Source organism: Mercenaria mercenaria, chromosome 4 (assembly GCF_021730395.1).
Source record: "Mercenaria mercenaria strain notata chromosome 4, MADL_Memer_1, whole genome shotgun sequence".
In the NCBI taxonomy this organism is placed as follows: Eukaryota; Metazoa; Mollusca; class Bivalvia; order Venerida; family Veneridae; genus Mercenaria; species Mercenaria mercenaria.
Window position 1 is genome coordinate 25,207,135 of NC_069364.1, and position 17,917 is coordinate 25,225,051.

The following is a 17,917-nucleotide window of genomic DNA, read 5'->3' on the forward strand; positions in this document are numbered from 1 at the left end:
ATTACAGATGTAGGAATGATTGAAGCAATATTATATGAATATATGAAATAGGTGCTTTCACTGTGGATGGGTACTTCTTTGTATATACATGTAGTGATAGTAGGTTTATAGGCCACTTCCAACAGCCTTGCTGTTGGGTTAACCCTTTAGCGACGTGGTTGAGTGTCCGCCTACAGATCTCGAGGTCCGGGGTTCGAGCCCCAGTAGGGACCTTGGTATTTTCTCTCCCTGGGTTTACTTTAATGGTGTCAGAAGAGTTTGACGGACTCATGCGGTGTGCATGGAGTGTCATTCTGGAGAGCTGGTACGCTCTGAAAAGTAAAGGGGGAGAAGTGTAGTGATAGTAGGTTTATAGGCCACTTCCAACAGCCTTGCTGTTGGGTTAACCCTTTAGCGACGTGGTTGAGTGTCCGCCTACAGATCTCGAGGTCCGGGGTTCGAGCCCCAGTAGGGACCTTGGTATTTTCTCTCCCTGGGTTTACTTTATACATGTAGTATTTTAGTATACATGTATTGTATTGTGAATTTAATGTTTAATTCATTTGTTTGTCTGTGTATAATATGTAATGTATGTTGTGCTCTTCATATTATGGAGGAAATAAAAGTATCTATCTATCTATCTATCTAGTTAAATAGTAATCGAAGATAGATGAAAAAATAAATCATAAATGAAATAAAAAAGCCAGTACTTTATTTAGCGGTTTTTATCCACTAACGTTATCATTTTCACACGTATACATTTGCACGAAAAAAAAGTGACAACATCCGGTGAGGAAGGAGTTTCTTGCTCATTGGTATTTTTGGAGTATTTCTATTTGACACAGAGGAGACATAAAAATGGATAAACTTAAGAAGACGCTGAAGGGGGAAGATGATGAAGAGCAGGGCATTGTGGCACAGGTAACCAAATACGTGTGGCGGAAGAAGTGTTCATATTTTCGGACATACAGTATTGTGACTATTGAACTAGGATAATAATTTGATACATAGTGTATTAATGATGTTGTTTATATTTTTGTGCCCCCCATGAGTGGTGGGGGCATATAGATTTGGTCTTGTCCGTCCGAAGTTCGTGACGCGCCTAGCTCAAAAAGTATTTGATATAAATTGATGAAACCTTGCATGAGTCTTTATCATGATATGAACTTGCGCACCTCTTATTTTTCGTCTGGCTCCGCCCCCTATTTCCAGAGTTATGGCCCCTGAAATAGTCATAAATGCATATTTTCACCTTGTGACATGCCTAGCTCAAAAAGTATTTGATGTAGATTCATGAAACCTTGCATGAGTCTTAATCATGATATGAACTTGTGCACCTCCTATTTTTCATCTGGGTCTGCCCCCTATTTTCAGAGTTATGGCCCCTGAAATAGTCAAAAATGCACATTTTCACCTTGTGATGCGCTTAGCTCAAAAAGTATTTAATATAAATTTATTAAACCTTGCCTGAGTCTTTATCATGATATGAACTTGCGCACCTCCTATTTTTCATCTGGGTCAGCCCCCTATATCCAGAGTTATGGCCCCTGAAATAGTCAAAAATGCACATTTTCACCTTGTGACACGCCTAACTCAAAAATTATTACATAAACCTTGCATGAGTCTTTATCATGATATGAACTTGCGCACATCCTATTTTTTGTCTGCCTCCGCACCCTATTTTCAGAGTTATGGCCCCTGAAATAGTCAAAAATGCACATTTTCACCTTGTAATGCACCTAGCTCAAAAAGTATATGATATAAATGGATGAAAACTTGCATGAGTCTTTATCATGATATAAACTTGCACACCTCTTATTTTTTGGCTGGTTCCTTTCCCTACTTTTAAAGTTATGGCCCCTGAAATAGTAAAAAAATGTACATTTTCACCTAATTATGTGCCTAGCTGAAAAAGTGATGTAAATTAATGAAACCTTGCTAGAGTCTTTGTCATAATGTTACTTTGCACACTTGGCATTCTTCTTGAGAATCTTAGCGCTTATTACAGAGTTATGGCCCTTGAAATAGCCAAAATAGTGGATTTTTTGTTTGTGATGCTCATAGCTCAAAAAGTATATGGCCTAGAAAAATGAATCCTTTTCATAAAATGTTTGTTTAGGCTATACCCCATTAATTAAGACTGCAAACCTTTGAATAATTTCCCCTTATTTGTGACAAATGTACCAGTGTGGGGGTTGGGTGGGGGGGGGGGGGGGGGGGGGGGGGCGGCACACCCTGTGTCCTACAGACACATTCTAGTTTATATATCATGTATTCTGTTTTTGAATTTGAATGATATATTTTAAAAAAGATGTTGTACAGATGATTGATTCTATAATAACTCATGTCTTAATTGCTAAAATAAGGAAATGCGGATTGTAATATACAATGGATCAGAATACCCTGCAGAAGAAGTTTTTAAGAATAGAACTAACACTTTCTACAATGCTCCCAAGGGACAGGAAAAAACTGACAACTGGCAACCAAAAGAATGATTTGGGTGTTTTATGAAACGACTGAAAAATATATCTGCCTGTCAGTGATCTGTTTCAAAGCCATTATTCTAAACCTGCTATTCAATATTAAAATAAAAAGCATGATCTGTAAATAGTCTGCTTTGAATTTCTCTTTCTCGGTTTTCCTGTACTTATTATGTACAACTCCCATGAAAATGAAAAAAAAATATTAGAGAGAACATCTGGAAAAAGGAGAAAGTCATTTCCTAAGTTTGCACAGGTCAAAAATCTTCCCGATTTGAGTTTTTTTTAATCATTCATACCATCTTCTGCTAATTTCAACCAAAAGCTTTATGGTGGTCATTCAGGGATTATCTTCGATGGAATATTAGGGCTTTTCACCTCTATAATTTGTCATATGTGCAGAGTTAAAAACTGCCGTTAAAAATCTGATAAATTGCCATGGTGCCTATTTTGCAAAAGTCACACACATACTCCTTTCATTCCCACACAAAGAAAATTATTCTTCATTTAAATCAAAGTTATCACAGTAACAAATGTGCAAGACTTTGAATCCAGGTTTTGCAAAGTAAAGGCACTGATCTCCAGATTTTGGCTAAAAATGATCTTTCTTTAAAATTGTTGTTTGGTCTTATTATGAACATTAGAAAATGAGTTGTTTTTTTTCTAAATCGTAAAAAATCGAGAAAAAATATTACGTCTTAACACTGTATATTGTAAAACATCTAATCCCTTTTCTATAGCTGAATCCAAAAATATTCATTCTGCCCAAAATTGTCCAAATTTAACTGAATATCTGTTCAAACTCATTCAATATCTGTTTAATATCATTCTTTTATATTAAAACAAATATTTTTTGTACTATTGGCAATGCAATACTTGCTGCTTAGGATACACTGTTGAATATATTTACTTATTACATAATTATATGTTCTTACATGTGGGTCAATCTTATCTTATTATGCACTGTGCTATTAGATAAGACTTACTGGAATCAAAGTAACATATAAATGCACTTCTAAATAGTTTATACATATTTATTAATCTAACCAATAAGAAGACTATTTCATGTTTTCATTTAGGTATTATAGTTTTTACATATAATTATGATAGAAGACTAAGGGCAATTCAGACCTATCTGATTTTTTTGGCGTATGATTAAATTTTAAAACTAGCCAGATTAAACTGTAACACAAAACTGAATCTCAGCTCATTAAGACCTGCTGACCACGTGTAAACTAAATGCTGATTAAGATCTCTATCCACAGGAGAAATTTATTGCAGTGTGCCATACTTGTAATCAGTCAGCTAACGGTTTATCATGAGATATCGGTCAAAAGCTCTGACCAGATTTAACCAAACTAGATAATCAGAGCCAAAACTGATGAAGTCAGAATATAATTATATAACAAAATTATTCTTTCTAAAAAAAAAGATTATCTAGTCGGTAGCCAGACTACTAAAATATATGCAATAAAAACATTTTATCGTTCATAAACTTGTATTGAATTATTGTTTCACTGATTATCTGCTTTGTAATTTCAGATTAGTGATGCTTCAACACTAAGTTGGGAAACAAGAATCAAGGGATTTGCTATCTGTTTCATTCTTGGTGTGAGTTTGTCAGTTTTGGTAAGTAGCCAGTGTGTGAATGCCATGATCATTCATTTTTAGCTCACCTGAGCAGGTGAGTTTTTGTGATGGCTCGATGTCCGTCGTCTGTCGTCTGTCTGTCTGTCTGTCAACATTTAGCTTGTGTATGCGATAGAGGCTGTATTTTTCAACTTATCTTCATGAAATTTTTGTCAGAATGATTACCTTGATGAAATCTAGGCCAAGTTCGAAAATGGGTCATCTGGGATCAAAAACTAGGTCACTAGGTCAAATCAAAGAAAAACCTTGTGTATGCGATAAACTGAAACTGAAACCGCTTTATTTGATTAAACGCCTAATTTTACACATAGTATATTCACTGGCGTTGTACATGAAATTATACCAGATTTATATAGCGCCCAAGGCGCTTTACATAGTGCGATAGAGGCTGTATTTTTCAATTGATCTTCATGACTTTTGGTCAGAATGATTACCTTGATGAAATCTAGGCCAAGTTCGAAAATGGGTTATCTGGGGTCAAAAACTAGGTCACTAGGTCAAATCAAAGAAAAACTTGTGTATGCGATAGAGGCTGTATTTTTCAACTGATCTTCATGAAATTTTGTCAGAATGATTGCCTTGATGAAATCTAGGCCAGTTTCGAAAATGGGTCATCTTGGGTCAAAAACTAGGTCACTAGGTCAAATCAAAGAAAAACCTTGTGTATGCGATAGAAGCTGTATTTTTCAATTGATCTTCATGAATTTTGGTCAGAATGATTGCCTTGATGAAATCTAGGTCAGGTTCGAAAATGGGTCATCTTGGGTCAAAAACTAGGTCACTAGGTGATATCAAAGAAAAAGCTTGTGTATGCAATAGGGATTGCATTTTACACCGAATCTTCATGAAATTTGATTAGAATGTTTGTCTGGATGAAATCTAGGTCAAGTTTGAATGTGGGTCATCTGGTATCAAAAACTAGGTCACCCGGTCAAATTAAAGAAAAACATTGTGTACGCAATAGGGGCTGCATTTTACACTGGATATTCATAAAATTTGGTCAGAATGATAGCCTTGATAAAATCCAGGTCAAGGTCGAATACGGGTCATCTGGGGTCAAAAACTAGGTCACTAGTTCAAATAAAAATAAAACCTTGTGTATGCGATAGAGGCTGTATTTTTCAACAGATCGTCATGAAATTTTGTCAGAATGATAGTCTTGATGAAATCTAGGTCAAGTTCGAATATGGGTCATCTGGGATCAAAAACTAGGTCACTAGGTCAAATCAAATAAAATACTTGTTTACACTCAAGATTTTTGCTCCAATTTTAATGAAAATTGGTCAGAATATTTGTTTCCATGAAATCACTAGGTCAAACATGTTTACACTGGTATGGTGTGTTTCTCAGGTGAGCGACCTAGGGCCATCTTGGCTCTCTTTTTACATTTTTATCTCAGCTGTTGTCGTATTTGAGTTATTACAGTCATTTTTTAAGTTTCTACATCCACATCCTGATTTGGTTAGTTTTGTATTTAAGAAGGTGTCTCAGTTACCATTTGCTGGAACGAATTGAAACTACACACAACTGTGATAAACTGACATGAGTGCACAGAATCCATAATTCTGTCTTGTTAAGTTTTTATTTTGAATGACTGAAATATTACAATACATCAGAACATTGTGCACTCAACTCCTCCTACAGTTTCCATCCAATAGCACTCTCCCGTGTTCTATAAATAGAACATACAGCAGTTATACCATAATGCAATGCGCGAATTGTGGACAAGATATTACGTCAGTAAACTTCGAAGGGAATTTAAAAAAGTAACATGCCACTTGTATAAAATTGTCGCACCTGTTAACAGAATAAATAAAAGAGATGAAACAATAACTAATTAAAGAAATATACTGGAATGAAATCAGAATGTAGGAAATATACAAAATATACAGACATTATTTTAATAAGACCATTCAAAACAGGGTAAGCAAATAAAGAGCAATGTTAAAAAGTATGATGCATGCACATTACCCCATATTCTGCAATAATACTTTTAAAATCTTGCATTACAATATTTTCGAATTCGACACGCCGAAGAGCACTTGTGGTTAAAATATTTAATGCTAAATCATTTTGATTCACAACGTTCAAAGGTGGTTGAGATGTCAGCTGTGTGTCCGTCAAACATTCCTTATTGAAAATACGTATTTATGCATGATTTGGTAGAAAAAAAATGATATTGCTTTAGATTAGCAACATGTTTTATCAGATAACATCTAAATATTACTACCAAAAGTCAAATATCTATATGTCACACTTAGGGTCATTTGTAATAAAACACAACACATTGTTTCAAAGAAGAACTGAATATGTGGCCGAAAATAATAATGTGTATGACTGTTTACTTTGTTCATCACATTTCGAAATTTCAGTAAATTTAAATTATGCGATCATAAGGTTTTTTTACATTCACAAGTATTAAATTTATAAACACTTACAGAAGAAAATAAAAGACAAAAATATAATATTGATATAGATTTCTATTTGACGGTAACTAAGAAGAACAGTTTGATTTTTAGCTCACATGTCACAAAGTGACAATGTGAGCTTTTGTGATCACGCAGCGTCCGTCGTCCGTCGTCTGTGCGTGCGTGCGTCCGTGCGTGCGTCCGTGCGTGCGTAAACTTTTGCTTGTGACCACTCTAGAGGTCACATTTTTCATGGGATCTTTATGAAAGTTGGTCAGAATGTTTATCTTGATGATATCTAGGTCAAGTTTAAACTGGGTCAACTGCGATCAAAAACTAGGTCAGTAGGTCAAATAATAAAAAAACCTTGTGACCTCTCTAGAGGCCATATTTTTCATGGGATCTGTATGAAAGTTGGTCAGAATGTTTATCTTGATGATATCTAGGTCAAGTTCGAAACTGGGTCAACTGCGATCAAAAACTAGGTCAGTAGGTCAAATAATAAAAAAACCTTGTGACCTCTCTAGAGGCCATATTTTTCATGGGATCTGTATGAAAGTTGGTCAGAATGTTCATCTTGATGATATCTAGTCAAGTTCGAAACTGGGTCAACTGCGGACAAAAATAGGTCAGTATTTTTCAAATAATAAAAAAACCTTGTGCCCTCTTAAGGCCATTTTTTTTCAGGGGGATCTTCACAAAAAAGTTGGTCAGAATTTTAACTTGTGATATCTAGGTCAAGTTCGAAAACGGGGGGTCATGTCCCATAAAAAAACTAGGTCGGGTAGGTCAAATAAAAAAAAAAAAACTTTTTGGGACCTCTCTAGGGCCATATTTTTATGGGATCGTTTTGAAATTTGGTTTCGAATGTTCATTTTGATGAAAATCTAGGTAAACCCCAAAAACCGGTAAAACTGCGATCAAAAAAAAGGTCGTGGGTCAAAAAATTTAAAAAAAACCTTGTGCCCTCTTTTGAGGCCATATTTTTCTTGGGATCTGTTGAAAGGGGTTCAGAATGTTTTTTGATGATATTTTGGTCAGGTTCAAAAATGGGCCCAACTGCGGTAAAAAAAACTAGGGCATTTGGTTTAAAAAATTTAAAAAAACCTTGTGCCCTTCTAGGGCCCCATACTTGTGAATGGACTTCAGGGAAAAATTGGTTAAAATTTTCCCCTTTGATGATATCTGGGGCCCAGTTTCAAAAATGGGTCACGTCCCTTCCCCAATAACTAGGTCAGTAGGTCAGATAAAAAAAAAAACCCTTGTGCCTTTTCCCTAGAGGCCATTTTTTTAAATTTGGGGATCTGTATAAAAATTGGCAAAATTTTTTATTTTTGATGATATCTAGGCAAAGTTGGGAAACTTGTTCAACTGTGGTCAAAATGGGGTTCAGTGGGTTAAAAAATAAAAAAACCTTGTGACCTCTCTAGGGGGCCATATTTTTTCAACGGTTCTTCTGAAAAAAAGTCGGGAATTGTTCACCTTGGGGTATCTAGGTCTTGTTAAAAAAAAACCCTTTTGGGGTTTAAAAAGGGTTTTTTTTTTTAATAATGGGTTCAGTAGGTCAAATAACTAAAAAACCCTTGTGACCTCTTTGGGGCCCTTTATTTTTCAGGGGAAAACTATATGAAAATTGGTTTAAATGTTTTTCTTGATGATATCAAGGTCGGGTTTTGGGAAGGGGTTCAACTGCGGGAAAAAAAACTAGGTCAGTAGGTCTAAAAATAAAAAACCCGGGTTGACCTCTTTTAGAGGCCTTTCTTTTGAATGGTTCTTCATGGAAATTGGTCGAATGTTCACCTTGATGATATCTGGGTTTCTTGTTCGAAAGGGGTTTCACGTGCCTTCAAAAAATTTAAGTAAGTAGGTAAAATAAAAAAATCTTGGGGCCCTTTCTTAGAGGCCATTTTTTTTCAGTGGATCTTAATAAAAATTTGGGTTTAAAGAATTTTTACTTGTTTTTTCTAGATCAGATTCAACACTGGGCGAAATGAGCTCAAAAAAACTAGGTCCCCAATATCAAATAATAGAAAAAAAAACAAAAATACTGGGTTTTTTTAAAAGGGGGTCATGGGGGGGCAGGTGAGCGATTCGGGAAACCATCTTTGGTTCTTGTTTTTCAGTTCTGTGAATGCAGTTTTTTTTTAAAAGCTTTCAATTTTGTTTTAAACCAATTTTTTTCCGAGTAATTATTTTTTTTGTAAACCTGCCCACGAAGTGACAAGGTGAGTTTTGTGATCGCGTGGGCCCCGTCGTCCTTTGCGTCCTTAAAACTTTTGCTTGTGACCACTCTAGAGGTTTTTTTTTTTCCCAGGGGATCTTTATAAAAATTTGGGTCAGAATGTTCATCTTGATGAGTTCTAGGTCAAGTTCAAAACGGGGGTCCGTGCCATCCAAAACTAGGCCCAGTAGGTCTAAAAATAAAAAAAAACCTTGGGACCTCTTTTGGGGCCCAAAATTTTTCCCAATGGATCTTCATGAAATTTTAGTCAAATGTTCACCTTGATGATTCTAGGTCAAGTTAAAAAACTGGGTCACGTGCGACAAAAATGGGTCATTTGGTCAAAAAATTAAAAAAACCTTGTGCCCTTCTAGGGCCATTTTTTTTCATGGGATCTTTATGAAGGTTGGTCTGAATTTTTTCATCTTAAAGATATCTGGGGTTCAAGTTTGAAACTGGGTAAAATGCGGTCAAAAACTAGGTCATTTGGTCTAAAAGAAAGGAAAAACCTTGTGACCCCCTGGGAGGCCATCTTTTGAATGGATTTTTCATGAAATTTAGTCGGGAAGGGTTCCCCTTGATGATACCCTAGGCCCCAAGTTCAAAAACTGGGTAATATGCCTAAAAATAGGTCAGTAGGTCAAAAAATAAAAAAAACCTTGTGACCCCCTCTGAGGCCATTTTTTTTTTATGGGATCTGTATAAAAAATTTGGTTTAATATTCATCTTGATGTTTACTGGTCAAATTCGAAACGGGTAAAACTATGGTAAAAAGTGGGGAGTAGGTTTTTAAAAATAGAAAAACCTTTTGCCCAAACCTAGAGGCCTATTTTTCAATGGATCTTTATGAAAATTTGTCTGAATGTTCCCCTTGTTTGTTTATCTAGATAAAATTTTAAAAAAACCCTGGGTAAATTTTGGCCCCCCCCCCCCAAAAACTAGGTCAGTAGGTAAAAAATAGAAAAACCTTGTAAACCTCCTAGAGGCATTATCTTCAGGGAAAATCTTCTTAAAAATTGGGTGGGGAAGTTCACCTTAAATTATATCTAGGCCCAAGTTCAAAAACTGGGTCATGTCCCTTCAAAAAACTGGTCATTGGGTTTCAAAAAATAAAAATAAAATTTTTGGACTCTCTAGAACCCTTTATGTTTCAATGGATTTCAAAAAAAATTGGGTCATGGGGGAGACAGGGGTGAGCGATTCAGGACCTCATGGTTCTTTTTTCCCTTTTAATTTTTTTTTTTTTTAAAAGGGTTGTGCCCCAAAAAATGAACAGGAAAATTATAAAAAACTCATCCATTTACATATATATTGATGAAAAATTTCGTTTTGTTATTTCTAAAAAGGGGGAAAAAAAAATAAAGAGTTTTCGGTCTAGTTTATTGAAAAAAAAAGTGAAGAAAAAACTTTATTTGCAATTTTGGGGGGCCTAAAAAACTTGCCAAAAATAACGAAATAAAAGCAAAATTATGCTTTACTCCCGCTATTGCACCCTTTTTGCACTGATGTTTGTCCGCAAACTGGTCCCGTGGGTACTTTTAGATAGCAGGAAAACCCTTTTCGGTGGGCGTCAAAAATCCTTACATTTTGGGAGAGGGGTATTTAAATGAAACTTTGGTACTTCATCATCAAATGGACATCACATTTTTTTTGGGGCTTTCATCTTGGGGTTTTTTATTTTTAAAAATGTGGCTTTTTTTGTATACTTTGGTTTTTAGGTTGTTTGTCGTCCGTCATCTGTCTATTTGACCCCAATCTTTTGCGCACCTCTCTCCCCTTTTTCCCCTTTACACAATTTTAAAGAAACTTACCAATGGGTCAGTAAAAAAAAGTAGTTGCGGATGGTGCATGTTAGGGTTTTTTTAGAATTTTTTTTTGCAGGAAATTTCGGGACTTTGATTTTTGGGTTTCTTTTATATATACAGAGAGTTTTGCATAATGCAATCTTTGTTTCGCTAAATCTCCCGAACCCCTGAACCCCAGTTTAAGGGAAAACACACAAGTGAAACAGTAGTAAAAACCCCAGGGTTTTGGGGATGGTCCTGTTGGTTCTTTAAAAAAAAAAAATTTTTTGCCTTCCGTTATGGGACTTTGTTTTTTGTTAATATACTAATAAAGGTACTTTTGTCTGCTATGCGATCCCTTTTGCGCTCCTAATCTCCCCAAACCCCCCCACACAATTTAATGAAAATTCACACAAGCTTACTTGTGAAAGGTGAAAGTTTGTTTCCCTTTTAGAAAAATTCGGGAAAAGTTTTTGGGGGCTTTGATTTTTGTTACTATTTCTATTTACATAGGTCTTTTTTTTACATACAGTCCCATATTATTCAATTTGTGTGCCAAACAAATTGCCAAAGTACTGTTTTCAGTGCGTGGGGAGGGGGGGGGGGGGGGGGGTTTTTAAAACATCACCCTTTAGGGTAGCTTTGTTTGGGGCTTTGTTTATTGCAAAATAAATTTAGAAATTTTTTACATGTTTCATCCAATTTAAATTTTAAAAAAAATTCGGTTTCCCCATTATCAAAAATGAAATGGGGTTGCAATTTTTTTCAAGCATTCATGTTGGTTATTATTGTTTCCCCCCCACAACCCAAAAATTTTAAGGGGGGTTTTAAATGGTTTCAGGTTGTTGTTGTCCCTTGTCTGTCTGTCTGTGTCTGGGCCGTAGGGCGCAATTTTTGTGCCCCACCATCTCTCCCCTTTTCCCATTTACAGAATTTTAAAGAAATTCACAAAAAAGTGTCGTACCCAAAAAGTGTTTTGCATGGGGAAAGGTTTTGGTTTTTTTAGAAAAAAAATTTTGCAGAGTTATGAAACTTTGTTTTTTTGGGTTTTATACTTATACATTGGGGCCAGTTTGTGCGCACCATCTTCCTCATTTCCCCCTTTACACCAAATTTTAAAAGAAATTCAACCCAAATGTTTAGTACCAACAGTAGTTTGTGCATGGGGCTTTTTAGGTTCTTTTTGAAAAAAAATTTGCAGAGTTATGGAACTTTTTTTTTTTTGTTTTAAAATATATTTCATAGACCCCAGTCTTGTGCGACCCTCTCTCCTCCCCTTTACACAATTTAATTAAAATTCAACCCAATATTCCAGGAAACCGATTGTTCAATGTTAGGTTTCCCCCCCTTTTGAAAAAAATTTGCCCCCCCCAGGAATGGAACCCCCCCCCCCTTTCCCTTTTTTTTTTACTATACTATATCCCAAAACACCAAACTTTTTGCGCACCATCTTCCTTTAAACCCTTGACAAATTTTAAAGGGAAAATTCACACAAATGATCAGTAAAAACAGTTGTTGTGCAAGGGGGGATGTTTGATTATTTCAGAAAAAAATTTTTAGAGTTAGGGACTTTGTTTTTTTTGTTTCTTTTCTATATACTTGGGGGGGGGCCCCCCCCCCAAAAACTTTGTGCGCACCATCTCTCCTCATCCCTTTTACACAATTTTTTAAAGAAACTTCCAACCAACCCCAAATGATCAGTAAAAAACAGTATTTGGGCATGGGGGAAATTAGGTTCTTTCAGCGACAAAAAAATTTCAGAGTTATGGGACTTTGTTTCTTTTTAACATTTAAAGTAAATACAGTTTGCCCAATTTCAAAACTTGTGGTGCCCAATCTACCCAAAACCCCTTTCACACCCAAATTTAAAGAAACTTCCCAAGTGAAACAGTTTCCCCCCCTTGTTGTGCATGGTGCATGTTTCATTCTTTTAGATAAATATTCGGCCCTGTTATGGGACTTTGTTTTTTTTTCTATTTCTGTTTAATACGTTGTATACATAAAGTCCACATAATTATGCATCTTGTGTGCGTCCCAAAATTTCCCAATTTTACTTTTTGTCAGTGCATGAGGGGGGTTTCATTCATCACCCTTTTGTGTTGTCTAGTTTTACAAATTTCAGTAAAAGTTTTGGGTTTTGAAATTTCTAGTTTTGCAAAATGCTCAGAAAATTGTGACTAAAAAATTTATACAGTTTCCCTTCCCAATTTTAAATGAAACTTTTTATCTGTGAGGGTCAAATTTTTTTCCTTCACAAAAGGAAATTTTTACAATTTTCCAATCTGGGAAAACAAACCGATCTTTTTTGTAATGGATTTCTTGGGAAACTTTCGATAAAGTCGTTTTTCAACTTCCCCCTCTATAAACTTATGAAAAATTGGTGTCAAAAAAACCTCTTTTTCCCGGATTCGTCTTTCCCCTTTTTTTAAACGTTCTCAATTGTATAGTTGAAGACTCCACTCTGATTTTTTTACCAGTTCTTTCAGGGGTTCCCCCAAAGGTTTATGGTTTTTTTTTTTTTTTCCCTTTTCTCTTCCTTTGGTTTTATCAATGACCTTCCCGACTCTGTTAAAAGTTGAATCGCTTATTTTCTGATGGGCCCTCATTTAACCCCACTATCGACTCATTAGTAGACTCCCTTTAAAATTTAAGATGATTTTTCAAAATTAGAAAAAAATGGGGAAAAAAAAAATGGGGCTATGGAATTTAATCTGTTTAAAAGCGAATCATAAGAAATTTTTTAAAAAAAAAAAATATTATCTTTTCCCTATAAATTTCATACCCGGTAAACAAGAATGTTCTCTGTGACTATTTTAAAAAACGACTTGTGTCTGACTCATTGCCTCCACCTTTATTTAATTGGGGGAAAAGGGAGTTATTGCAGAGAACAGGTTTTTACTGGTACCCGAACAAGGAAAAAAAGGTTAGGTTTTAAATGCCGCCGTTACATAAAATGAAATTTTGTTGAAAATGGGGGTTAAACCAAAAAAAACAAAAATTTTTTTAGGAGCTAAAAAACCCCAGAAAATGTAAAAATTTTTGGGATTTTCTAAATTGTGATGACTTTTGTTGGAAAAAACATATTTAATTTACCCCTTCAAAAGCTAGTAAAAACCCCTTTTAAATTTTTTAAAAAGGGAAAAGTTTCAATGTAATAAAACCCTAAAATCAAAGGGAAAATGCCTTCAAAACATAGTTTACCAACAACTAGAATACTGGCATCCATGGGGGAAAAAAAACTTAACATATGGGAAAAGAAAGGGCAAAGGGGCTGCAGCCAGATATGTTTGAATGACTACTCATACCAAAGCAGCGTTTAAAAAAACAGTGCTTGAAACTTTAAATGGAGACGTTAGAACAAAGAAGAATTTCATGCATCTTTAATTATTTGTAAAAAAAAATCACACAAAACCCCGTTCTGTAGATCATAACCATGACAACCTCTAGAAATTTATTCCCTCTTTAAAGAACACAAAATATATGAACTCCCTTTTTTTCCCCGCACAATCAGGTACTGGAAAAGCCTTACCTTATAACCCTCAAGGACAGGGGGGAAAACCCTTTAGTGCTTAAAATTTACCTAATTTGTTTTATGTACTAAAATTTAATTTTTATCCCGTTTTTATTTTTAACCAAAACTTTTATAAAAATTTTCTGCTGGCACTCTTTTAAAACATTAAAATCATGTATCATGTAAAAATGCAAAAATGCTTTTTAAAAAACTGCCCGCCCCCCAGTTCATGATCAGAGATTGATTTTTGGGGTAAACTCCCTTGATGTAGATGTAGTTTATCATTAAATTAAGGCCCCTTTTTGGACTTAAAAATATTTAAAAAAAAAGCTATGATTTTGAAAAATTTTTATTGGCCCCCTCAGTTTTCCCTCCCGTTTTTAAAAAGGGAAAAGTGGCATAAATCAAACATGAACTGGACAACACCCGGTGCAGGAATTTTTTGTCTCTTATTTTTTTTAGTGGGTTTCGGGTTGTTTGTGGGTTTTATTATTATTCTATCAAGAATTTTCAGGGTTCATGTGTCATTCAATGTTGGCATCATTCTGTTGGTTAAACTGGCATATCAAAACCCATTATTGGGAGTGGAGTGAAACTTCACAACTTGTTCCATAATTCTGTTATGCATTTTTACCAATTAGGCATAAAAAAAAATTGTTTACGGTATCCCGACCTACCATAAATTTTTGGCCCTACCCTAAATGTTTTTATGGCCTTGGAGAATATTTTTTTCAACTTTTTAACAAAAAGTTGCAAAACTGCACTTTTTATGCTTTAAACATGGTCAGTGATATTAGAAATCAACTTACTGATGCTTTAAAGGCATATTAACCCCCTTATTTGTATTCATTTTTTGACACAACAATATTTTCCGAAAAGTCTCACTTAATAAAAAAAAAATTGCAAAAAAAATAATTTCCGACCTACCTACCCTAATTTTTTTTAGCATGTTACCAGAAACAAAGAATTTTTTTTTTAGGCCTTACATTTTATGTCCCTTACTGACTTCTGCGATCATTGTTTTAACTTTTTCCTGTGGCAAGGCTTTTAAATATTTAGGTGTTGATGACCTCCAGCACTGCCAGTAATTGCACCTGTAGTCATAACACAGAGACTTTGGAAAGTTGTTAAAGAAATTTGAAATTGATTACTGTTTGTTATAAAAGTTTGTTATTATTACAAAATAAAATTGTCTTGTAACTTTCTAGCTAAAAAAAAGACCACTGGTGAGACACTGTCTCTATGTTTATGTAATGAAACATGTTTAAGTAAAATTGTTTTTTTACTTCATTTCAGGGTTCTTGCTTGTTGTGGTTGCCAAACAATGGTTTGATACTTTTTGCTTGTTTCTACACAATTGGAAACATCTTGTCACTAGGGAGGTAAATAAATAATTAATATATTTGTATGCATAAATGTCAATGTCTTTGATTTCAAATTTCAAAGGTGCAGTTCTGCTGTAGATCATAATTTGTGATCTTACATGTACCTGTTTATACTAACCCTTATCATGCTGGACACAATTGATTCTGCCTTTGCGACCAGGGTAGATCATTATAAGCCTGCACATCCGTGCAGTCTGATCAAGATTTTCACTGATCGCCATTCAGTCTTTTTGATAAGCACCCCTTTTAACAGTTAATGATACTGTCCATATTGAAAGATGGACAAGTTCATTATAGAAATTTAGCAGGGCAAGGGCTAATGAAAAGTAGCTACATTTGTAGGCTTTCCCAGAAGTGAACTGATGAGTAAGTAGTGATCATTGCAAGCAGGCATATATAAAGTAGTGATTACTTTTATCATTGTAACACTTTGGCTGAACTGTATTGTACTCTTGAAGGCACAAGTACGAAGAAAATCTTGGAATTTTCAGACATTATTGCTCTGCATTGTTTTTAATCACAGAATAAAACACATCTTCCAAAGTGTATCTGTAAAATAAGCCTATAGTAGGCTATGCAGATTTTATAGCTCACATGAACTTTCTTCAAGGTGAGCTGTTAGTATAGGTGGATGGTTTGCTGTCCATCCTCATGTGTCAGTATTTTTATGCACCTCTTTGAAGAAAAGGGGGTATTCTGTTATGCTTTTTGTAGGGCAGTGCATCCGTCTGTTGGTCGGTAAACAGTATGGTTTCCAATCAATAAGCAGAGAATACTTGGTCTCACAATAATCAAACTTAATAGAATTAATACCTGTGGTCAGTAGATCGCCCCAAAGTTTTGGGGATCAGTAGGTCAAAGGTCACAATGGCCTCAAGACTAAAAACGTTTTTAAGCAACAACTAAAAGTCATCAAACTTCGAACGATGATTGCCATTAGTCAGGACATGATCACTATTGTTTTAGGGGCCTGTATGTCAAAGTTCAAGGTCACAGTGACCTCGATACTGAAATTATTTTCTGCTAAATAAGTGAGGAATGCTTTGGCCTACAGTTTTCATCATTTCATAGGTTGATTGCCACTGGTTAAAAAGAGACCAATATCAATTTTAAAGTTTTTAGCTCACCTGTCACAAAGTGACATGGTGAGCTTTTGTGATCGTGCAGCGTCCGTCGTCCGTCCGTGCGTCCGTCCGTCCGTGGTTCGTAAACTTTTGCTTGTGACCACTCTAGAGGTCACATTTTTCATGGGGTCTTTATGAAAATTGGTCAGAATGTTCACCTTGATGATATCTAGGTCAAGTTCGAAACTGGGTCACGTGCCTTCAAAAACTAGGTCAGTAGGTCTAAAAATAGAAAAACCTTGTGACCTCTCTAGAGCCCATATATTTCACAAGATCTTCATGAAAATTGGTCAGAATGTTCACCTTGATGATATCTAGGTCAAGTTTGAAACTGGGTCACGTGCCATCAAAAACTAGGGCAGTAGGTCAAATAATAGAAAACCTTGTGACCTCTCTAAAGGCCCAAATTTTTTATGGATCTGTATGAAAGTTGGTCTGAATGTTCATCTTGATGATATCTAGGTCAGGTTCGAAACTGGGTCACGTGCGGTCAAAAACTAGGTCAGTAGGTCTAAAAATAGAAAAACCTTGTGACCTCTCTAGAGGCCATACTTGTGAATGGATCTTCATAAAAATTGGTCAGAATGTTCATCTTGATGATATCTAGGTCAGGTTCGAAAGTGGGTCACGTGCCATCAAAAAATAGGACAGTAGGTCAAATAATGAAAAAACCTTGTGACCTCTCTAGAGGCCATATTTTTCATGGGATATGTATGAAAGTTGGTCTGAATGTTTATCTTGATGGTATATAGGTCAAGTTCGAAACTGGGTCAACTGCGATCAAAAACTAGGTCAGTAGGTCTTAAAATAGAAAAAACCTTGTGACCTCTCTAGAGGCCATACCCTTGAATGGATCTTCATGAAAATTGGTCAGAATGTTCACCTTGATGATATCTAGGTCAAGTTTGAAACTGGGTCACGTGCCGTCAAAAACTAGGTCAATAGGTCAGATAATAAAAAAACCTTGTGACCCATACTTTTCATGGGATCTGTATGAAAGTTGGTCTGAATGTTCATCTTGATGATATCTAGGTCAAGGTTGAAACTGGGTCAACTGCGGTCAAAAACTAGGTCAGTAGGTCTAAAATTAGAAAGATCTTTTGACCTCTCTAGAGGCCATATTTTTTAATGGATCTTCATGAAAATTGGTCTGAATGTTCAACTTGATGATATCTAGGTCATTTTTGAAACTGGGTCACGTGCGGTCAAAAACAAGGCCAGTAAGTATAAAAATAGAAAAACCTTGTGACCTCTCTAGAGGCCATATTTTTCATGAGATCTTCATGAAAATTAGTGAGAATGTTCACCTTGATATCTAGGTCAAGTTCAAAACAGGGTCATGTACCTTCGAAAACTAGGTCAATAGGTCAAATAA

The 17,917-nt window shown here is 35.4% G+C and overlaps 1 protein-coding gene across 1 annotated transcript in view; it reads left to right on the forward strand.

Moving 5' to 3' along the window:
* The first annotated feature begins 727 nt into the window (after window positions 1–727).
* Window positions 728–17,917, forward strand: part of LOC123551291 (vesicle transport protein SFT2B-like) — a 33,145-nt gene continuing 15,955 nt past the window's right edge. Inside the window, exons 1-3 of the mRNA XM_045340121.2 lie at window positions 728–900; window positions 4,002–4,088; window positions 15,330–15,415. Coding sequence (XP_045196056.1) covers window positions 838–900; window positions 4,002–4,088; window positions 15,330–15,415 — 236 coding nt within the window. The 5' untranslated portion in view covers window positions 728–837. The remainder of the gene's footprint in view (window positions 901–4,001; window positions 4,089–15,329; window positions 15,416–17,917) is intronic.